Below are 22,959 nucleotides of genomic sequence, written 5' to 3'. Positions count from 1 at the left end.
TAAATCAGCAAGAAAAACTCTGAATCAACACACGCACACTGCACAGCAACAGGAGTACTAACACCTCCCATGTTATGCACTCTGAAAACGTATACAGTACATGACACGTATGTGTTTTTACATGTATCTCTGCTCATGTAATAAGGACGCCTTTGACTTTTCACCTACTGCCTCTCTTCGAGGAATGGGAAATGTTTGTAGGAGGGGAAGGCAGGAGACAGTCAACATAGGCCGTCTGTGCCCGAGTTCCTGCTGCCTACAAAGCCAAAGCCTTCTCAGCTGACTGCAGTCACACACACGCATTCTTCAAAATTCAGGAGACTAATACGCTCACTGAAGATTTTTAAACAATTATTTAATGTATGGGTATGTACAGTCACATTTGAATGTTTCATGTTCCCTTCACAACTGAACTGTAGATTAAGCAGCAGTAGCATTACTGCATTGGTAAAGAGTACCTTCTCAGCAATTAGACTTTTCTCTGTTTCTCTGGTAGTATAGTTTAAAAGTTACTTAATATTTCTGGGCACATTATGAGACTCAACACATGTCACCTGCATCTAGAAAAAAAAAAGGTGATTTATTCAGACTTCTTTAGATTTTTCACATAAACTACAGCAATTACACCCTATAACTGGCCTTTGATGTTAAAAGCTCAGTGGGACAAAAAGCTAAACAAAAGAGTGGGAGTGTCTTGATTTCCTCCCAAATGTAAGCCGACTCCTCTGTGTGTGTGTTTACATGGTAAAGTGCAGATCCATGCTTTGCCTCTGAACTGCCACGGTGGCAGGCAGGATATTTCAGCCCCAAGTTATTTTCAGAACGCACACACACCCACACACACACACCCCCCACCTCCCACAAACACACACACACACATATATATGTATACACATTCAGGAGAAACATCTCCTTCAAGCTCACTCGTGTTTTACCAACAATGTGCTGACAGGGGTCATATAAAACAATGGGACAGTGTTCCTGTTTTTAATCACCAGACAGAAACTAGAAACAAAAAGACAGAAAAGACACAGAAGGACAGACGGGGAGAGGTAGGGTTGGTCAGGTTCAGGGTGTGAGTTTCACTGACCTGATGAGAGGTACATTGTCTAGTGTGCAGCACAAGGTTGGCCCGCTCTGCAAATACAGCTCCTCTTCACATGACTGGTTGTACAACCTGGAATACCAATGAAGCACAAAATATCACAACAAAATCAAAGCACATATTTCTGATTACTATGATAATACATAATCTTAGAATCTCTTTCATTTGAGATATAATTAACATTTGTCAGCCTTCAGATGACAGTCCAATAACAGTAATTACATTTTCTTTGTTTGGGTGGCATATTGTGGGGTCACAACCAGGTTTCTTTTGTTTTTAGTGTTTGGTGAGTCAAAGTGGCAGAGAACCACTGTATAGTATAGTAATAGTATCTCAATAGTAGCTAGATTAACCTCAGCTTGTCCAAAACAAACACAGGGTCAGAAAAGAGGAAAAGATCCTGACAGTGGATGATTTGACATCACAGAAATCACACTTTAGATCTGTGTTAACTTACTGCAGCCTATTCTTTTGGTTAAAGTGATAGTTTGTTTGAATACTAATACAGTAGACTGTCAGTAGTTGGAGTGTCCTGCTGAAGCAGACAGGAGTACGGGAGCTAATCAATGAAGCAACAAAATGTATTTTAGCCACCTAAAAAAACGTAAAAATCAATATCAGTCTGAGTTTGTGCTATATTTAGAATATTTTCACCACTTCACCTTGACGTCAGACAGACTTTTCCAACAGGAAACTGAAGCATTTAAAACAATCTATGCTCTCTTCACAGCCACCAGACTTCATTGACAAGAAATGGAAGTTGCTGCCTCATTTGGTTAGTTTATGATCTTTTGTGAATTTGGTGTTTTAACAGGTTAGTTTGGATCCAAAATAACATTAGTTGCTAAAGATCGAGGCAACGGAAGACCAGCAACTCCTCAACTCCTGTGTTCTGTCAGGTAAAATTACGTTTTTTATCAGTGAAGTCTAGTGGGCTTTGAGTGACTTATATAACCGCTTCAGTTTCCAGTTGAAATATAGTGCACACTTAGTCTGCCACTGATTTTTTTAGGTGGCTATAATACGTGATGTTGCAGCTCCCGTCCACAGCGGTACACTGCTTAGCATCCATGTTAGAGGTAGAGACTCTGGGTGTGCTCACCACAGTCTACTGTAGGTATTGGAAGACTAGAAAACAATCCCATTGCTTAATGTACCAACAGAGCTAATTGCATTACATAAGAAAAACATATTGAGAAAGATGCAATGACACAAAGTGACAAATCACCAGATTACAAGGCATGACTTTGTCTGTAGGGATCAACAAAGGTATGATGAAGGAAAACACAGGATGGATGAAGTAACGCACCAGTTATCCACAGGGCAGACATGCTGGTTGTACAAGGCCATGGCGTACCTACAAGAGAGATAGTATGATTAGCCAAAATAGAAAGATTATTTTATGAATACACTGACATCCAAAGTGACATGAGTAATAATTCAAAAGAACAACTTGTTCTTTTTACATAAAAACAGTGTGTAAAGCATTGAAAGAAAAACTATTACATTTTTTTTTTTAGCAAAGCCCTTACGATGTTTGTCACATCTTAACACGTTACATTATTTAACTTCTTATGTGCTGTGTTGCTTTTGAATTGGCCACCTAGACATACCATACGACCAAAATAACATAGGTAACTCTACTTCAAATCTATACCAGTATTTAAATTATACTTTTTGAATATCAACAGTGACCCCATTAACACTAAAATCCTGCCCATCTGAACCACCACTGAGTTGCTCAACCTGAAGGACCGGGCAACCTGACATGACACTTCTTATCACTCTACCCAGAACTCAAAGGGTCAATAAGATAAAAGGCCAGTGTGTGTGTCATTCAAACCGATATGGTTACTAGTGAAAGCAGCAATGTTTATTTAGTCAGGTCACTGACCAGCCACATCCGCAGAGAAGTCAATGACCAGAGGATCAAAAGACAGAAAGTGTATTTTCATTCATATTTAGTGTCCACAACTGAATTAAATATTGGATAAAAATGGAAGCCACTTGGTGTATAATATGACTGAAACTGACCTCAGTCATCAATTAAAATAAAAATAGCGCTGGACCGATAAATTGGCCAAGTGACATAGGATCTGATATCAGCTTATTATCTGTATCTGTGCATGTCAGCTGATAAAGAAATACAGAGCCGATTTAGAAACAGTGTCACCATTACATTTAATAGTTTGTCCACGAGAAAGCACTGAAAACGTCATTGTTGTTTACGTTGTGAGTTTATTATCTTGCTATCAGATTTTTGAAAGTTTCAGCATCTGCCTCAAAAATCCAATATTACTCGGGTAATAAATAAAACCATGGACTCATCATCGATACATCTTTGAAGTAGAATTGGACTGTGATTATTTATTTTCCACAAAAATCAGCTTTTAGGGGCGGTCGGTAGCCTAGTGGGTTAAGCTGCCGCCCCGTGTGTAAAGGGTTCAGTTCTCGCTGAAGCTGGCCCCGGTTCGAATCCCGCATCAGATGGCCATTTACTGTGTGTCATTCCCCCTCTCTCTGCCTCCTGCTTCCTGTCTATCCTCAGCTGTACTATCATTAAAGGCATAAAAGGCCAAAAAAATAATCAAAAAAAATAAATCTGCTTTTAACTAACCAAATTATTTTCACCTAATAGACCATTTCCAACAACTAAATTGCATTAACGCTGTACTGAAAGGGCAGAACTGTTTCTCTCAGTGAGTGGGTTGTTTTGGGCTGATGAATCCATCAATGAATGGTTCATTTTTAGATATCGCTGCCTTGGGGATTCAAAGTCAGGCCTTTTATTATTTCTCTCCAAACATGTCAGCAGATGTCTGCATATTAAATGGTTGGGTGCACTGCTCAATATGAAGAGCAGTCAACAGTCTTGGGTATAAACATATGCCAAACTGTTGTAAAAACTATATTCTGGGTGGACGTGTCATAAGGGGGAGGTCACAATATCCCCCTGTTAATCACACACATGGAGTAAACACGGATCAAAACGTGTTATCAGTGGTGACAAAAAGATGTAACATCAGATTCAGACACACTGAGTCAGACAAAGAGACTATTTGTCCTGGTGAAAGCAGTCCTAGTTCAGTAGAAGGTTAAGTACCAATTCAGTATGTTTCCTGGACTGATAGTCTTCCACTCACAAACCAATCATTGAAGGACAGAGACATATCATACAGACACACACACCTGCTACCCAGGACATGAACTATATATTGGGAGCAAGACATGTTTTATGGGTGATCCTGGTGTTGACTAGTTTCCACAAAATCAGAATCAAATCTCGTATTTGCAATGTAATAAACATACAGTATACATGAGGTCACCACTAATATATACTACAGCATATGGATGTAATAATTTACTATAAATAAAGAAGTAAATAATAATGCAGGAATTATTAGTAAGTGTGTGTTTCATACCAAAGCTGCACAGTTTAAGACATATTTTCACCCCTGGTTGATAGCAGGTCGAAAAGGCCGGGGTCAAATGTCGATCCACTGAAAACTTACACACTCTAAATCACTTTCATTAAATTAAATTGATTGATTGATGTTTGACATCAGTCAAAGCTCAAGTTCAGTATTCAATTTTGTAGTGGCACAGAATTTAATCTGTTTATACTGTATTGTCTTGAGAGAGACACCACAATCCTACTCACAAAAGTGCAGTTAGAAAACTCAACATTATGAAGCATCTTTTTGTGGCTCATCTTTACGAGTGGCAGATGGTATTTGTTTTCTATCACTACATGTGATCAGTAATACGACATTTGATTGGCTGGTTACTGGTTGTTATTAGGCAATTTGAATTTCCATAGGAAAGTCATAAACCAGGTGGTTTTCTGTAAAGACTACAAAAGGCACTGAGGAAATCCACTGGTGTGAGTGGAATATAGCCGTCAGAGCTCCTGCCCTGAGCCTTTTGACAGTATAATGACACCAACTTGACAAAAACAAAAGAAGCTTACAACAAATGTAGAGGCACACCAAGGGAAAAGAAGCTATAGCGAGCTGAAGTTGTTAAATTTTCCATACTTTCTGGATCTGGTCAGCGTCCAAAGCTCAAAGAGCAGCAGCTCTGGGGTATTTCTAAATAAAACAGTCTTTTTTAGCTGCATGTCGAACTAAACTTGTGCACTCTGTGCTCAGAGGAGGCAAAGTAATAATAGGTTTGTTTACATAATTAGACCTCTATCAAAGCTCAGCAGCAGTTGTAAACTGTAATTGCATGCCTGTGAGCAATATATAGGCGGAACAGCCCATATTTTTTTATTATTTTGGATTAAACAAGGAACATTAAGGGTAGTTTTTCATGGAAAGATCGGGTATGAACTGCGAGAATTCCCAAAAGCTGTACAAAAAAAAACACACACATCAGTAACCACAGGAAAGGGTGTGATGCATAAATGAATGAATTTTGGCAGTACAGGATAGACTCCAGTTGCTTCTGGTTGGTTGCTGTAGCACCTCAAATACACAGCATTTTAAAATCGAATACAATATATAGTGCTTAAGACACAAATCAAATAGTAAGTGCTGCGGGTATAGTGAAGCCACACAACAGCAGTTTCAAACACAGTGCTTAACTCAGTCAGTCAGTCAGTAGAAGAACCTAAGCCAAGACTCTTGGGTGGGCACAAGCCTGAGCTTTCCTCTGGCTCCACAGACCTTTAGTACACTGGGCATGGCCACCAGATGCGGAGTGAAAGTTCTGCTTACGCTCTCTATTACCCCTTTCCAATATTTACCTTACTCCCACCCAGTTGCCCACAGTGAAAGAGGCAGTTACGCAACATGTCACATCCTTTGACATTCCACTAGTCTGGAAAAAGACCCTTGACTGCTCTTAGAAACAAGGCGCCCTTGTCAAGGTATCAGGAAGGAAATTGGTTTAAAGGGCCTGACAATTAACAGGATTTGGCATCTTAACTCAGATCAACTTCCTAACTCAGAAACACACACCAGAACAAGAAATAAACGTGCAATGCTGACACTCATTTTCACTCCATGCTCTCCGAGTCAGTGTAGGTCTGTAGCATCGTTAACAATTCATGCAACAGTTGACTCCCTTCTTTTCTGCAAAGCCCTGTACACCTGGATAAACACTCCTGATTCGACTATGCAGCAGCCAACTTCACAAATTGTAGCTGGTGTGCATAGCCTCAGCTTTGGCATCTAGTTTGACTGCTTACTCCACAGGCAACTCATTATAGGATGTAGCACATAGCCTAAATACAGAACTACAACAATTTGAAATTGGGCCATCTGTCTCGCTCTCCCCTTGGGGTTTGCATTCCTCCTCTCAATAATAACAGAGCAGTAAGACATAACCAGGAGGTACTCACTTTTTTCCCTTTGGTACATCTGCTCAGATACTGCACTGCAGATAATTAAGCTATACTGCGTACCTGCACATCTCACTTTTAAGAGAGGGGTGATAATCCCAGATCCTTCACGGAGAGAGTTAATCCACATGCAATCGCCATGGCTCCCAGGAATTCAGGGAAAATATGCAGGGTTGCTCTCTTGGAGGCAGCAGAGGCTGAGGTATCAAAAGTTTTTTGCTTGAACATTAACAAAATGTGTGTTTTTGTTAGTATATAACCTGGATATCACTATGTGTATTCTACGTGACAGATCATTTGAAAAATATAATTTTCATTATGATATTTCTGTTGTTTTTTGTTGTGATATTTAATCCAAAAAAAAAAGCAAAGCACGCTTGTTACATTATTTTGACTTAATTCAAAACGAACGTGAGAATCTAAAAAATGACTGATTGTTCAACAGCTATGCGGGCAGAACAAGTGGGTGTGAAAACAGGTTTTTATGGTCCTGTTAAGCAGTGAGTCAGATTTGCTTTATTATTTAGATTTAGATTTGCATTTATTCTATTTGGGAATACATGTCAAGTGTTTTTTTTTGTGTTTAAAATAGGTTGCCATATATTAGAGATCTGCTGGAAATATGGTATTCTCACTTTATCTTGTGGGATTTAAATAAATGGCATGAATGGCCTGAAGTGTATGTTGAAATTTTGTTTGTTTGACCTTGTCATGCTCTTACATCATAACCTGCGTATGACATGAAATATCCACCGAGCATCATTACTCACTACCAAGGCAGCAAACAATTGTGCAAACCATCAGTTTCAGTCTCAGATGACTTGAAGATGTACTTAGATTTTAGACACTTACACAACCCATATCCCAGTGATGGTGAGGACTGGGAGGCTGACGGGTAATATCATCCAGATAGACATCTTCCAGCACCTTCAACAGCTCCTTTTCTTCTTTTTCCTCTTCGGCCAGCCGAGCGATATCTGCTCAAGTAGTACTAACATTTAACTGAGTGTGACTGACATCTGCACTGCCACCGACTGATTCATTTTCTCGACGATGGGAGGATGGTAGACGGGACGCTGGCAGGACAGATGTGTCCTCTTAGCTGGTGAATGAGAGGAGAAGGAAGGGAATCATCAACAACAGGAGTTACCTGTTAATCGGAGTGAGACTATGTAGTCTGGGTTATGTGATGCTCACAGCAATGTAATGCACAAAGACAATGTTGTAGATTTAGATTGGATTGGATTCAATTTTATAGTCACTGCACAAAGCAAAAGAAGTGCAAAGGCAGATTACATATAATGTCATATAAACATATAGAGTATGTAAATATGAACAGGGATATAAAAATAATAGTGCAGATGTTATAAGATATATATAATAATACAGTAAGATATTACATCTTATGTACCAGCAGCAATTGCAGTATAAACTTAATTACTGGTGTAATTATACAGCGTGGTATGGTTAATTAAGCTAAAATATGTTGTTTAAGTATGAAATATAATATAATATATTATACACAGAATAAACTGTATATGAATAAGCAGTATATGAATAGATGCAGTATCAGGAAGATATAGAAGGGGTTACAGTACAAACATGACAAACAAACATCTGTAATGCAATCAGATAAAATATCAGATCAATGCATACTGCTTTTATGAAGCTTTGTTGTGTTTTTCTTGAGTTTGTCAAAGATCTTTAAGATTTTGCAGCCGCTGTCCGCTGGACATAGCTCTTTTATATTCCCTCACGGGTGATGGTTTGTCTTTGTAATGTGTTACACGTCGCAGGTATGATGAGCTTTACACATCTGTTCAGTTATTATCTTATTATCACGCCGCATCGTAGCTGCTCACCTTCACATTTCTAGCTAGCAACAATGAGGACAAATCCGTGTCTGCTCACCTCCTGCCGTCACGTTAGCTGCAAAGTTGTTGCTCCTTTTTTTTTTTTTGGTTACTTTGAGCACGTCGACCTGTCCTCCACAACTCCACCAAAACTATCCAACACTGGACCTGTTGGAGCTCGTTTCTTTTCCTCCCGTGTTTCCCGTAGATCCCGTTAACCGATTTTTCGCTTTGAAGCGGAGTGTGGGGGGAAGGCTCGCGCTCACATGCAGCGGGTCGACTTGCATCGCCGCCACGAGACAATCCAGCTGTTTGACTCCGCCCGCCCCGCCGCCCCCTTCGAAAACCTGTAGCAGTATACGTTACATTCATGTCTGGTTGCGCACCGAGTGGGCGGTGTCGATAGCGGAAAAATAGCGAAGTTGAAAAAAAGCATTTTTTTATTATAGTACATGTCGTATTTTACACTCAAAAGCTCAGTAAAAGGTATATTAGTTTTAAAAGCAGAACATTCATCAGTTTCAAACAATGTCTCCGAGTTTCAGGTCAGTTAAACTCGGAAGTAGCTGTTTCCTAGCAACGCGATTCAGATGGAGGAAGTACGATAAGGGCCTGGTTCCAAACCAAACCTTTGAATCCGCCCTCTCCACTTGACAGCTCTGTCAAACATACACATTTCCTCATTGAAACTCCTGGATTATACAGGAAAACTAAAAACGTTTTCTCTTCTCTCTGTCGAATCAGACTCATGCAATAAACAACTACATTTGTAGTGACATTTGAAACCATGTCTCTAAAGGATAACAAGTGTGTGTGTGTGTGTGTGTGTGTGTGTGTGTGTGTGGTGCAGACTTAAAGCCTATCCATCCAGCAAAACGTGTTTTTGCTGCCCCCTGGAGTTTAAACATGTTAATGTATCTTTATACTGCAACCCCCAATGAGGACCGGTGGATGGTGGTATATGGCAACATGTTGGGCCAGATAGATAGATAGATAGATAGATAGATAGATAGATAGATAGATAGATAGATAGATAGATAGATAGATAGATAGATAGATAGATAGATAGATAGATAGATCTGTTTCTGTATTCAACTCACCTAGAAACAACTTAAGAAATTAGATTTAACCTCATATTGTTGGTATTGTTTATATTTTGGATATATCTTTATTGATGCAACTACTATTCAACAATTTCCACACTTAAAACCCACCTGTTTATAATATTCTTTTCCATCTGATTCAATTGCATTGTCCTATTTTAACCTGTTTTTAATGTTGTATTCTTGTAATTTGATATACTTTTATGGTTCTTTTTGTTTGTTTCTGTTATTTGCTGTCTACTCTCATTGGACTCTTATATACTTTAATCTGTTACACCATACTTATTTGGTTTGCATTTATTGTCTATTTATATATCTTAATCATTATTTGTCATTATCTGTATATTTTATTATGCTTTACTTTTATTCTGTTATAATAAGTTTTGTGGGGGGTTATTGTGTGAAGCACTTTGTGTTACAATGTTTTGTATGAAAAGTGCTATACAAATAAAGTATGATTGATTGAGTCTGATCGATTTTGTCTTATCTTGATTTCTTATAGATTTGAACAAATTTGTTACATCAAGCAAACAAAACTCAGAATCATCAAGGTCCTCCTGTTTTTTTTTTCTTTTTCCTGGTCTTCACCACTGTTATGCCAAAGCAGTAGAGGGTTATTTATAGATAAAATTTTCTGGCTAATGGAGCCAAGATGGCTAGACAGACATGAGTGTGAAAAACAACAGCAACTCTGCTGTCTGCTGTCCACATGATTTGTTTTTAACTGAATCAGAGACAGCTGTCTTGTCCTTATCCATAGTTAAAGTGCCAGACAAATCAGTAATAACTTTTTATTAGAAACTATTTATTTAACAGACAGCATTCATAATCAGTAAATAATCAGTAAGTAAAATATGCTTTAACAAAATAAAGAAAAAGATATGAGACATCAAGAAAATAACATGATAATCAATTTTTTACACATTATGTTATCGTCCCTTCAGACTGCATTGCCCCAGAACATCAATCAGTGATCAAAAGAACAAAAATAGAAAATCTGAATTATTTTAAACACTAATAGTTCATGAGGAAAGAATAAGTTTTAACAAAAAGTGAAACAAACAGGAATTAATCAGTGTTTCAAAATTTGATGCCACTTGCTGGTGCTTTAGCAACTCTCCTACAGTTTTATATTAGTACCAAAGCCCCACACACTGAATGCGGGGTACAGGGGCTCTGTAAATGTAGTCTGGACTCTGTGCAAAAGCCTCATGCCACCAGAGATGCTGTAAAATGCAAGTATTCCTGCTGCATGGTCCAGGTAGACACCAATACGAGACGACGGTGGACCTGGAATATCGCTGCTCTTATTGTTGTGCACAATGGAAAATTTGGAGTCAGAACAGTACAGACTCCAGGACTTGTCATTCCAGCCCAGGCTGCATTCATTGCCGTTTCCTTTACGACGGATTCCCCTGTAGGTCACAGCTATGTCTATCTCTGTTCCCCTCCAGTCCACCTCCCAGTAACTACGAGTCCCATTCACACTGTCCCTGCACAACACCTGGAATAAAACGGACAGCATAAGAAAATATGTGTGAGTTTAGATAACTGACAAATCACTTTAGATGCACAATTGAAAGCACTGTTATCAAGGGGTTAAGAGCTGTCTCAATATCAGATTTTCACTACAGGATTATAAAACTAAGAATTATCAGTCACATTCAACTTTTTATTGTGTGTTTTGTCTCTTTTTTGGCAATGACCAAGAAATTGCCACCACCTACTATGTTGAAATGGGAACCAAAAATCAATATTTATTTATTTAAATTTAATGGTCATCGTCAATACATTGTGACACCTTTAGTTCTTACACCCTTAGACTCATACTAACTATACTTTGGGTTATTTAGCAGTTTTAAAACAATGCCAACAAAAGAAAAGACAAAAGTAAGAGAGAGGAGGAAAACATATTTAAAAAATGAATGTCTGCAGCTTCAGCAGAGTGATTCAAACAGCATATTCCCTGAAAGTAAAAGCTTAAGTCTGATCATTTTAGCTCTACTCCATTCATAAAGAATTAACTTCTCTCCTGGTCTATTCAGGAACAAAATTACACCTTGTGGGACAGTAAACCCTCACCTGCTGCCAGTGGTCAAATCGGTCTTGGTGGTCAGGGTAGTTCTTGGGCTCACTCTTCATCGTAGCTGTTCGGTTACCCTCAGAGAGGTGAAGGTTGGGGTGCACACTATTGACATCCAGAATCAACTGGGAAGCATCTAAACAACAAGTACAATATAATTATTAATCATCTCTGTGTTGTTGTTCTGTTATCCAATTTAATGTGATCATATGTTTTGGTATTTGTTTCTTTTCTATGAGCCTCTTCTTTTGCTACAGAACACCTAAATAAATACTTGTGACTCTAATATGATTAGGAATGACAAAGTTAGCCCACTAAAAACCTTGGTATGTAACTCCCATGGAGCAGCTTGTTGAAATGATTTCCACTGGTAAAGTAAACCCAGGAACACCTGTGTTTGTTTAAGCATTACTGAACGGTAAGTTTGTTCTCTTATATTTCACCAAACCTGTTCTGCAAGCAGCATACCTTCGCTAACACTTGTTTCAGTTGTTTCACCACACAATGTATGACACTTATCACCTTGCCAACTTTAAAGGCAGGTTTCTCTGTAAAAAAAAAAAAAAAGCGGCCTAATAACTCACATTTCATGAAATCTTCTCTTGTTTTTGGTTCTTCTCTTATTCTTGGTTCTTCTCTTGTTCTTGGTTCTTCTCTTGTTCTTGGTTCTTCTCTTGTTTTTTGATCTTCCCCCAAACTCGATTCCCTCTTTGTCTTTGGCTCAGCGTCTTGTGTGATGTAGACTTCCTTCACTGTGAAGAGACAGATAAAAAACAATTGGTAGCATAAGCCTCGTAAAATCAGATTAAAAAACACCCATTCCTGAAAGGAACCGCTCTGCTGAGAGACATTGATTCTACCTGAGATGAAGAAAGACAAATTTGTCTACCTGCTCCTGAGATTTTTCCCATTTCTGTCTTGCTCACTTCTTCCACTTGTAATTTCAGTGCAGCAATGGCTCTCTTGGTAGCATCAAAGGAGTAATAGGGAGCGACACTGATGTTGTTGAGGTCTTCATATCCTGAGGGGCCTGACAGAGACTGCCAACTCTGGTAGAAAAATAAGGTGGAAGATAGAGATGAGAGAGGAGACATATCTAGCAAATATCCCACATTTTTGCACCATACTCTTGGTTAGGGTCCTCAGTACAGATCAACCTCACCTGTAGAAAGTGAATGTGATCGTCGGTGTGTGAGAGCTTCTCCAGGTCAGTGTGTCTCTTCCTCAGCAGAGTGATCTCTTCCTCCAAGCGGTCTAGCAGTATCTCCCCCCGTGTCACGGTGGTCTTTTCGTGGGAGCGGATCATCTCCTTGACTTCATTGTACTTTCTCTCTATGTAAAGCAGAAGCTCAGTGAAGATCCGCTCATTCTCCTCGAGGGCTGTTTGCGAAGAGTACTGAGGGGAGACAAAAAAAAAAACAGAAAACCTTAGAAACATGTTTTAGTATCACGCTTATAGTCATGCAACTTGTGTGAGGTGACTTGCTTACTTTGACTGATTCAACAGCTTGTCTGAGATCCTGCCACTTTTTAACTCTCTGGTCAATCCTCTGTTGAGATTTGTGCAGCGTGCTACCAAGTTGTTGCAAGGGAATGACATTAAAGTTGCCATCATTAGTGGACAATGACACCACTATGTTCATACCAGTCATGTCAGTACAATCTTCAGCAAAGATTAATGTTTTTACTACTCACTTGTTTCTCAGTCCTCTCAGTTCCAGCTGGGACGATGTCATGGTGTTTGTGTTCATCCATCATGCACAGAACGCACACTGATGTCTGATCAGTGCGACAAAAAGCCTCCAGCAGCTTGTCATGCTGTGCACAGATCTTCTCTCTCATCTGACCTGTAGCTTTGACCAGTTTGTGCTTCATCATGGCAGGGTACTCATAGTGAGACTGGAGGTGGGCTTCGCAGTAAGATGCCAGGCACACCAGGCAGGACTTCTCAGCCTTCTGCTTCCTTGTTGTGCAGAAGTCGCACAGGACTTCTCCGTACTTGGCCTGAGCCCTTGGCTGACTACGACTGGTTGAGCGACGAGATTTCTCCAAACTGCTGTATCTGTCTAAATCCAGAGTGCTCGGGTGTGACATTTTTACTAGTTGTTAAAAAAAAGGTTAAAATCAACAGGTGATTTAGCTCAGCAGGAATTGGTTAACCTCTTGATAAAATGTGTTGAGATCACAGCTAAAGAAAAGACTCAACAAAAAAGTGAGCAGGACAAAGTATCCACAGAGAAAATGAGCTCCTGAAGTTAACAGCTTCAGTGAAACTGTCTGACTGACGCTGTGTGTGACAGAATGTTAGCTATGTGGTCTACTCTCACTGTAAAACCAGTATTCCTGGTTGGGCGTTTTAATAGGTAATGGGTGTTACTGCAAATATGCTGCCTGAAACAAAGGTGGGAGAGACAAACAAAATGAAAAACAGCATCATCTTATGGGACTAATTCATTACTACATGAAATATACAGTTTGATTAATACCAATACATACTCAGGACTTTCCTTGTTGATGATTCTCCTCAAAATTATAATTTCAAAACCTACAAAGAATAAAAATGTTATATTTCTAGATTCATAATCTTTGAAAATCATCACATTCTACACTGCCAATTATCTTACCAAAGCTTTTATTGATAAAAAAGTAATTGTCTCTCCTTTATATTTGAAATGCAAGGTGCAACTGCTATAATATAGAGACAGTACTGTTACAGGTGTTTCAATACAGTGTACACAGGGACTTTATGATGCCTTCATATCAAACCAACTGAACACATATAGAAGATTTTAGATTTGTGACTTGAAGAAGAATTTGTATTGGGATTGGGGTTGGGCTTATAGTGCTGAGTTAACTGGTTCCTCTTGTCCAACACATTTCATTGTATTGTTATTGGTGTTAACTTGCATATGATAAATAAACCCGAAACTTGAAACTACAATATCAAGTTGGTTGAGGCTAAGATGTGGGAGTAATTTCAGCTTTAACAACATTATAGCAAGTTTTCACAAAAAGACTGGATTAAAGGTCCAGTGTGTAACATTTAAGGGCATCTATTGACAGAAATGGAATATCATATTCATAACTATGTTTTCATTAGTGTAAAATCACCTGAAAATAAGAATTGTTATGTTTTTGTTACCTTAGAATGAGACTTACTTACGATCTACAGAGGGAGCGGGTCCTCTTCCTTGGAGTCTGCCATTTTGAACCACCATGTTTCTACAGCAGACCAGAAGGGACAAACCAGTCACTGGCTCTACTTAGGTGCTTTTTGTGTTTGTTTGTTTTTACAAGTTCCACAGCCACTGTAGCTTCACCTTAATGATGGAAACTGGGAGGGAGAAATGATGGGTTTTCAACAACCTGCAACCTCCGGTGCGGAGAAATGAAGGCAGTGCAGAAGTGCTAAAAACCTCAAGTGGCCACTTGAAACAGGCTGCAGAAGTGAGTCAACCTCTATAAGTGGCCATATTAAAATGCTCAACTTCGCAGCAGAAATAAACATGTTTACAGCCTGGTTCAGGCAACAGTTTTGGTCTCTAAAGCTAATTTCCCTGTCCATGACTACTGTGAGGGGGGTGATTTTTTATTTAACTCACCAGTTTAGATGATATTAAGTTGTACATAATTAATAGTGTCGCTGCTTGATTGACCGGTAAGTGCCATTACAGATGGCACATCTTTGCTGATATTTAGATTAGTCAGGAGGCGGAAGAAGCAGTAAATACAACATGATGGCAACCAGCTGCGCATATTTTCGGCTTCAAATCAGAAACCAACGGGTGACATCACCCAGGCTCTGTCCATTCTTTATACTGTCATTGGTTTTCAATTGAACCTTCACCACTAGATGCCACTAAATTCTACACACTGAACCTTTAAAAGTTTATGGACATGAAGACAAAATAAGATCCTGAGGCGATTGGAGCTACAACGTGGAAATACAAGTACATGCACTTAGTTACAACACTGTTCGTGTATTTAAATATGAAACAATAGCAAAGACTGCATATAAAACAATGCAAACACAAGACTTATTTCTTTGTGAGCTCCTGTTTGTCATGCACGTACACACTCCCGGGCTGCAGGGGGCGGTCGAGACGTCCATGCAGTGTTGAAACGACAATGGTTGCTTTCGCTAAAGTGCGTCGGTATCCAACGTTGGCGCCAGATGAGCTGTGGCGCCAGCTACACACACAGAGACCGAGAGAGGAAGACACACAGCGGTTTGACGAGGCTCACTACAGCTTGCAAAGCCCTTCTCGACACAGAGTTTGAAGCATATAAACGACTGTCTCCTTTTTTCATCTCTCTCCAGCCATCAAAAGCAAAAAAACAAACAAAAAAAAGGACATAAGGTGGGTCTGTGCATGCAGTAATTTATATATTTAAAACCGGCGTGATCCTTCACTGTTCATCGTTTAAATTCAACTTACTCTGTCATGAATAGTGGCAGCAGTGAGGCAGAGGAAGTCTCTTTTTTTAAAGTTATTATGGTAGTGTTTTAATTTATGGGTCTATTTTGCTCCTGCAGTTATGATACTAAGGAAGTTTGTAATGGAAAAATACAGGCCTAGGCTCGCTCTGGTTGTAAAAAAAAAAAAATGTGTTGAAACAGACAGAGGGAACTATTCCAGCTTTGATTCTGATCCAGGTTATTTTTAAGAGCTGTTTTCTTTGTAGTATCGGCCCATCCGTGTTCTTGTTGAATCAATGTTTATCAGTTTATCTCATGCATTGCGAAGCAGACTTTAACATGGTCGGATGGGCGGTTTAGGCAAAAAGCTTCCGTCCTCGTTGTTTTACAGTCTCTCAAACAGGCTCGCTACTGAAACTGTGCAGCAAAAGCTTTTTAGCTTGTGCTAGCAGACTTGGATTAGCTCGTTAGCTTGGCACCGAGGCTATGTAGCCACGCTAATTTGGTCTCGGCTCGGATAGCTGCTAACATCAGCAAGGCCGCCATAGCAGGCGGTGTGTGCGGTTACTGCCGCAGTAAAGGAGGGCTTGTAGGTGTGTAGCCAAGATCCGAGAACAAGCAGCGAGACGCACTCTGCTCATCGCTTTTTGTTCGATATATATTTGTATTCAAAAATCTGCGTCTGCTGTGTGGTTTGTCTCCAAACGAAGCGGGTGGTTCGTGTGTGAGTACCAGGCGTCCTTTCCCGGGCTTTTCTTGCAGCGCTCGTCGCCCTCAGGGTTAGCCATCTTTGTTTCAGTTAGCCAACGGCTGCTTGGAATCGCGGTGTGGCTTCTCCTTAGCGTGCTAACCGTTCCAACCGTTAGCCCGCCCAACGGCTTTCAACGGTGACACCGCCCGTTTTTAAAACCGAGTATTTTTAAAGATTGTACCCATGTAGTCTGATGCGCTTTTTCGGCTAAGCTTTATGTGTGTGTGCGTGCGTACGCTCAAATACAATTATGTTGTGAAGGGGCGGAAGCTAACGTGGCTAACGTTAGCTCGCGGCAGCCATCTTAGGCGAGCATGTAATATTTGGCTAGCTGGAAGTGCTGGTGTGGCACACAACAAGATGGCCTGTTAATACTCGCACAGGAAGAATTTCCGCGTCGGCAGCAGTGTGAGGAATAAAACCGACTTAATTAATCATATAACTCGGTTTATTGTAAGTGTTTCGCCGCGCTTTAAACGCCTCACTACAATAACTCGCTTGTTGCTTTTTTGCTACGAAGCTAGTTAGCGGGCTAAATTGCGAACACATTAGCAGCTAACACGATGCTGTTGTGGCGTTAACCAGTCGCCCCTCCACCGTAGCCAGCTAACTAGCGGCTACCGAGGCTATTTGTAGCTGTTATTGGAGGCTAGCAACCAAACAAGTTTAATAACAAAACATTGCCTGCTTATATACGCCGCACGCACTTAGTGTTTATTTCATTATAACCACATGGCAAACTGCGCAGATAAGCGAGCTTTGTAGGCCAGGCCAGACTTTGGCTTACGGATTAATTTTAGACTTGGGAGCCTGTTCAAATGATGTGGTGGTCCACTTTGATTTTATCGTTTGCCACAGCTAGTGAGGTGAAGCTCGTCCTGGGCGCTAACTTAGCTTGCTAGTATGCCAGCATGTCACTGTAGAGGGATGAGGCGTGCACTTATTGGAAATTCACCTTATAGCACTTGATTGTATTTGAACTATGAGCCTTTTTATAGCCTCTGCACCTCGTATTTAAACTTTATTTAGTTTTTATTTTTTTAAACATACTGCAGCACGGTCTGTGCTGCTGTAGATCAAATGATCCCAGGACATTGAGCATGGAGTTTTACAGCATATATACTCTCATCTAATATTTAGGGCTTTCTTTTGTCCTATTGTGTGCAGTTGTGCCACTGACAAGGTGTTTTGTGTTTGTCTGTCTTGAGCAAGCACAGGTTCTTCCTCAGGGGAATGGGTGGCAAACTTCTGTTGCTATTAATCTTTACTCTCATGTAACCCTTTAATATCAAATGACAGATAATAAGTATCTCCACGAAGATAATTAAACAGGCAAGATTCAATATATGGGTATTTCCTCCATAATTGTGTCAAAGAGTCATTGCTGAGATGAAATGTCAAAAATGCGTAACCTAAATTGCGATAAATGTTACTAAAACGCAATGGTCTTTTCATTGTAGTGGAGAAACTTAATCTAACACACTGCAATAATTGGATGTTGAAATATTTATGCAGTAATTGTGAAAGTATGTGTACACTTACACGAGAGTTTATATGTGCATGCACGCAACGGCTTTGAATCAAACAAGAAATATGGTTCACCACGTCCTGATACTCCTGCCAGGTGGAATTTGAAGGCAAAGCGCTGTTTGATAAATGACTCCACTTTTCTCTTGCCACTCAGCAAGGCCATTAACAAGACTGTTTTTTGACTGTGCGTGTGAAAAACCTACTCTTCCATCAGGCATGTTAAAGTGGCACTGGCCCCAGGAACGCACACATTTTGTAATATTTGTGTAATGTTTTTGGGTGTCAGGGACAACAGATTTGCCTTCTAGTGTTTCCACGTCAGTAGCTGTGTGGATATTTTTTTTCCTGGTTAAGCAATTGGCATATTATTCCAGACAAAATACTGAATGAAAACCACTCAAGACAGTGTATGTACTTAATGTGTCTTTTCTCTTTTGCAGGTCTGATCACTAACGAGAGCACCAGCGCTGCGCCAAACAAAACACTCTTTACCCCCCGATTCCCTCTTGAGTCCTCATCCGGCTAAAAAACGGAGGTCGTGGGGCTGGAGTGTGTTCTCATGGCCGAGTCAGAGACTGAATGTGACACACCCGGCCTTGACACACTTGGGTCGGAGTGTGTCATAGCCCACAGCCATGTCGACCTTCATTACGGAGCAGAAACTGAGATCATGACAGAAGAAAAGCGTGGATTAGAGCTGGAGATCCATGGCTCAGACTTAAAGATCCAGGGACTGGGGACAGATCTCGGTGCTGTAGCCTGTGTGGATGCAATTGTAGCGGAGACAGACCATGATTACATTAAGGTGGAACATGGGGAGATGCACTGTTTCACAGGTGCAGAAATCAAGACGACAGGAACTGAGACTCTGCTGGGAGAGGTGCTGCTTAAGACGGAAAGCGAGCATGTGGTGAAAGTCGAGTCTGATCATGGTGGGGAGCTGACAGTGGAGTCTGAGAATGGTGTAATCATTCACGAAGCGCATGGCCTGCAGTGCAACGAATGTGGGGAGATTTTTGGCAGCATAGCTGATCTTCACCAACACTTTGAGATCCACAAGGACCTCAACCCGTACATCTGTGTCCACTGTGGCGAGAGCTTTGCTGTGGAGGCCAGCCTCAAGCAGCACATGAAGATTCACATGAAAGAAAAGCCCTACGTTCCTGGAGTTGAGATCATGGGCAAAGATGTTATTGATGCTTTCAGTCTCAAGTCTCATCAGATGATTCATTTGCCAGACAAGCCCCACAGATGCTCTGAGTGCGGTAAGAGCTTTGCGGCTGCCATCACCTTGAGAGAGCACATGAAGATGCATTCAGAAGACAAACCCTACAAGTGTACCCAGTGTAGGAAGAGTTTTGTCCGCAGAAGGCATCTGAAAAAGCACCAGGAGGTCCACGCACGTGAGAAGCCATACACCTGCGGCCAGTGCGGCAAAGGCTTTGCTACAACATCCAACCTGAAGCAGCACCAGAAGACCCACGCTGCAGTCGTGCTCGGCGACAAACCCCACCGGTGCGCACAGTGTGGCAAGTGTTTTGCGGCTGCCGCTACTCTGAGAGAGCACCAGAGGATCCACTCGGGTGAGAAGCCCTACAAATGCAACATGTGCAGGAAGAGTTTTGTCCGCAAACGCCACCTGAAGAAGCACCAGCAAGTCCACGCCGGAGGCAAACCCTACACCTGCAGACATTGCAACAAGGGCTTCAATCACTCCTCTTCTCTCTCTCGCCATCATAAGACCCACCTGCAGAATCCAGTGTTTTCGCCACCTCCGCCTGGAAAGACCATGACCTTTGGCACTCCCCCGAAGCAAAGGGTGCACCAGCAGGGGGACAAGCCCTATATGTGCCACCACTGTGAGAAGGGCTTCAATCATTCCTCTTCCCTGTCCCGGCACCAAAGAGTCCACTCAGAGGGAAAGAGTTACACATGCGCTCACTGTGGCAAAAGATTCAATCACTCCTCTTCCCTTGCCAGGCATCAGAGAGTTCACTTGGAGAGCAAACAGCAGCCGCAGCAGCCGCAAACGCCGCAGCCGCAACCACAGCAGTACACCACCATTCCCACAGGGAAGGGATTCCCTAACAATGCCTTCCCCAAACAGCACATCCTGTCTCCAGAAAAACCATACAGGTGCTCCCAGTGTGGAAAAGGCTTTAATCATTCATCTTCCCTCTCCAGACATCATAGGCTCCATGTAAATCAGTGAGCACACTTTCCAGCCCTTACACGCTGTTTCATGCAAGCGCACACATCCTCTGCTCCCCCATTTCTGTTCTACCAATGGTCCCATCATTGATACCACCATGCCACAGGAAACGTCAGGCCAACGCCTATGAGACAAAGATGGTCGGGTCAGCACATTGCTACGTCAAAGTGGAGCAGTTTGAGTATAAATGGAGGCTAACACTCAAGTCTTGAAAAGGAAATGTCTTGTCCAGAAGGACTTGTAACCTATAATTCAAAGCTGAACCCGGGACTTTGTGCTCAGTATGAAGAGGGTATAATAGATTGTGAAGGAGTCTCTGTTCTTGTTTGTGATTGTGCTTCACTTGCTCCAGGACCTCTTTTTGAACACTTTTAAAAGAAAAAAGAAAAAAAATGTGATTTTGAAGATCTACATGACTAAAAATTGTTACCCGGAGAAAATACGATTTACCTGTCTGATTAGTCTTTTTGATAGAAGAATTCAGTTTATGTACGTGCGCTTTTCAGCTGCAACTTTATTCAAGACTACCGACACAATTGGTGAAAAGAACTGTTGTCTCAATTTAAATTTTTTTTTTTTCACCCACATAATCCATGTGAAGCAAACATCACAAATCCAATGTAAATAATTATTGATTTTCTTTTATATATGTATAGGTGACTAGTGTGCTGTTCCAAAAGATTACATTTTTGATAGTAAGATCCAGTTCGTCTCCACCTTTTTTTTCTTTTTCTTTTTTTTTCCCTTTTATGACTTTAATTTGTTTTAATTTGTTTTAAGTGTTGGAGATAAACATGTTGCAGGTGTTCATGCAGCTTGTTCTTGAATTTGGGCTCCATCAAACATGAGCCATCTTGTATATTTAAAAGATTGTTTTCTTGTATGTCTACGATGGGTTAGCACTGCTGCATAGACTGTACAGAGAGCAATACTGGCTGACACCCTGACTCTATTATGACATGCAATTTAGCCATTAGAAATGCATAATAGAAAATAAAAAACCTACTGGGTAGCGTATTACAACATAACTTGTGTCCTAATTATTTACTGCGCAGTTTCCTCTGTACTCCTGCACCAAATGTACATGAAATGCAACATCACACTTTGTTAATTGCTTTGGAGACTAATTAAAAATACCTGTGTATAGACTATAGGTAACACATGTTGATCAAGTAAATTATCACAATTTGATCCAAAAAAAAAAGGTTGTGTATACTAAAAAAAGACTACACGAGGAAATCTCACTTTTACAAGACTTAAAGATTTTTCCGAATTCCAGTGGATTGCGCTCTATTTACTGTTCTGTGTAAAATATCTTTTACATACTGATGTATTTTTTTAGATATGGCTTGGGTTATATGAAAGGGAATGAAAGATATACAGTTTTTATGGGAGTGAACATGGTGAGCAATATTTTCTTTTCTTTTTATTTGGATAAAAAAATGTGCTTCAAACTGTAGCATAGGTTTCTTCCTTGTGTTAGATAGGTGCCTTATTGCATGCTATGTAGAAATGTATGCCGAGCTGTTATTTGAGAAAAAAGTTAGGGTTTTCAGGAGTCTTTTGTTCTTATTCATACTAACTTTACCCTACATTTTAATTTGATGTCACTGATACCTATTGCTTTTTTGCTTTCATGTATATTACCATGCGTTTACACTGTTACGACCATATTGTCTTTATTTTTTTTCCCCTTCATTTTTGTCAATGGCCTCAGTGTAGAAAGAAATTGTAAATTATCCATATAAGCTTCTCTTAAGGGCAAATCCTGTAACATCTTCCCAGTTTCTGAGTGGCACATATATGGATAAATAAAGGTTGTTGACTCTCTTGTGGTGTTCAATCAATGGAGTATGGTTATGAAATGGGAGGAGCAATCATCGTCAGCTAAATAAAAGTTATGATCCTGTAAAATAAAGAGCACATGACTCGTGCTTAATGGTGACTAGGTCAGGAAAATATTGGGTAATGCTCCTCTACTTTTTATCATGAAGTCAGTGCCTGCAGCACAGTAAAGTACACTGTAACTTGCACTTCCTAAACGTATCCACAAGGTGTCACTCATTACCAGCTCAAAAGTTTTTAAAGACTAATGGGGAGAGTCCAGATGTGGAGCAGGAACTCATGCTTTTGAGTCTTCAGGTAAAGGACCCTGTGATCACTGTTTCTCAAACTAAGGCATGAGTACTAATGGTGTATGTATGTGACCTACCTGAAATTAGTTTAAAAATATACTGTAAAAAATACAAAGTTTAGAATAAACTATTTGATTGCTGGAATGTAATTTAAAATAAGAGTTAAGTTAAGAAATGTTATGTTTAAATATCCTGCTATGTAGTCACATTCTTGTCTGTTGCAGGCATACTTGAGCTCAGATGTGACAAAAAGATAGTAAGCGGTGGTGAAAGGTGAAATAAGTGATTCCTGAACCGGTTTCTGTTCAGGATTCAACAATAAATAAACCTGCCTCCTGTGTAAACTGCCTGTAGCTGAAAGTTTTCAGGAAAGTTTCTCTTCTGAAAGGTATTTTGACATCAGTCATAATTGTTGTACTT

At 40.3% G+C, this 22,959-nt stretch overlaps 3 protein-coding genes across 9 annotated transcripts in view; 1 reads left to right on the top strand and 2 right to left on the bottom strand.

Annotated features, from left to right (window-relative positions):
- Positions 1-8,644, bottom strand: part of zgc:154058 (Transmembrane protein 150A-like) — a 37,745-nt gene extending 29,101 nt beyond the window's left edge. Inside the window, exons 1-4 of one of the 2 annotated variants that reach the window (XM_019274697.2) lie at positions 8,315-8,644; positions 7,305-7,554; positions 2,415-2,462; positions 1,091-1,177 (exon numbers count right to left, since the gene is read on the bottom strand). In XM_019274697.2, coding sequence (XP_019130242.1) covers positions 1,091-1,177; positions 2,415-2,462; positions 7,305-7,369 — 200 coding nt within the window. In that variant the 5' untranslated portion in view covers positions 7,370-7,554; positions 8,315-8,644. The remainder of the gene's footprint in view (positions 1-1,090; positions 1,178-2,414; positions 2,463-7,304; positions 7,555-8,314) is intronic. The other variant, XM_010744918.3, reaches the window with a different exon arrangement.
- A 1,572-nt stretch (positions 8,645-10,216) lies between these two features.
- Positions 10,217-15,670, bottom strand: ftr14l (finTRIM family, member 14-like). 3 transcript variants are annotated; one of them, XM_027277476.1, is made up of 9 exons: positions 15,566-15,618; positions 13,988-14,036; positions 13,187-13,590; positions 12,982-13,077; positions 12,654-12,887; positions 12,381-12,540; positions 12,076-12,243; positions 11,491-11,627; positions 10,217-10,912 (listed from the first exon to the last, which is right to left on the bottom strand). In XM_027277476.1, the coding sequence occupies exons 3-9, from the start codon at positions 13,583-13,585 to the stop codon at positions 10,529-10,531; spliced, it is 1,578 nt and encodes a 525-aa protein (XP_027133277.1). In that variant the 5' UTR covers positions 13,586-13,590; positions 13,988-14,036; positions 15,566-15,618; the 3' UTR covers positions 10,217-10,528. The 3 variants fall into 3 exon arrangements, with proteins under 3 accessions (XP_027133277.1, XP_027133275.1, XP_027133276.1); XM_027277474.1 differs by lacking the exon at positions 13,988-14,036 and having other exon boundaries at positions 15,566-15,670; XM_027277475.1 differs by lacking the exon at positions 15,566-15,618 and having other exon boundaries at positions 13,187-13,882.
- si:ch211-198a12.6 (zinc finger protein 883) lies at positions 15,647-22,234 on the top strand. 4 transcript variants are annotated; one of them, XM_019275628.2, is made up of 2 exons: positions 15,647-15,852; positions 18,633-22,234. In XM_019275628.2, the coding sequence occupies exon 2, from the start codon at positions 18,752-18,754 to the stop codon at positions 20,402-20,404; it is 1,653 nt and encodes a 550-aa protein (XP_019131173.1). In that variant the 5' UTR covers positions 15,647-15,852; positions 18,633-18,751; the 3' UTR covers positions 20,405-22,234. The 4 variants fall into 4 exon arrangements, with proteins under 4 accessions (XP_019131173.1, XP_019131186.1, XP_019131199.1 ...); XM_019275641.2 differs by lacking the exon at positions 15,647-15,852 and adding an exon at positions 16,368-16,504; XM_019275654.2 differs by lacking the exon at positions 15,647-15,852 and adding an exon at positions 16,713-16,798.
- Positions 22,235-22,959: the final 725 nt, after the last annotated feature.

The sequence above is a fragment of the Larimichthys crocea genome, chromosome III (assembly GCF_000972845.2).
Source record: "Larimichthys crocea isolate SSNF chromosome III, L_crocea_2.0, whole genome shotgun sequence".
NCBI lineage: Eukaryota > Metazoa > Chordata > Actinopteri > Sciaenidae > Larimichthys > Larimichthys crocea.
This window is presented reverse-complemented; position numbering and strand designations above follow the sequence as displayed.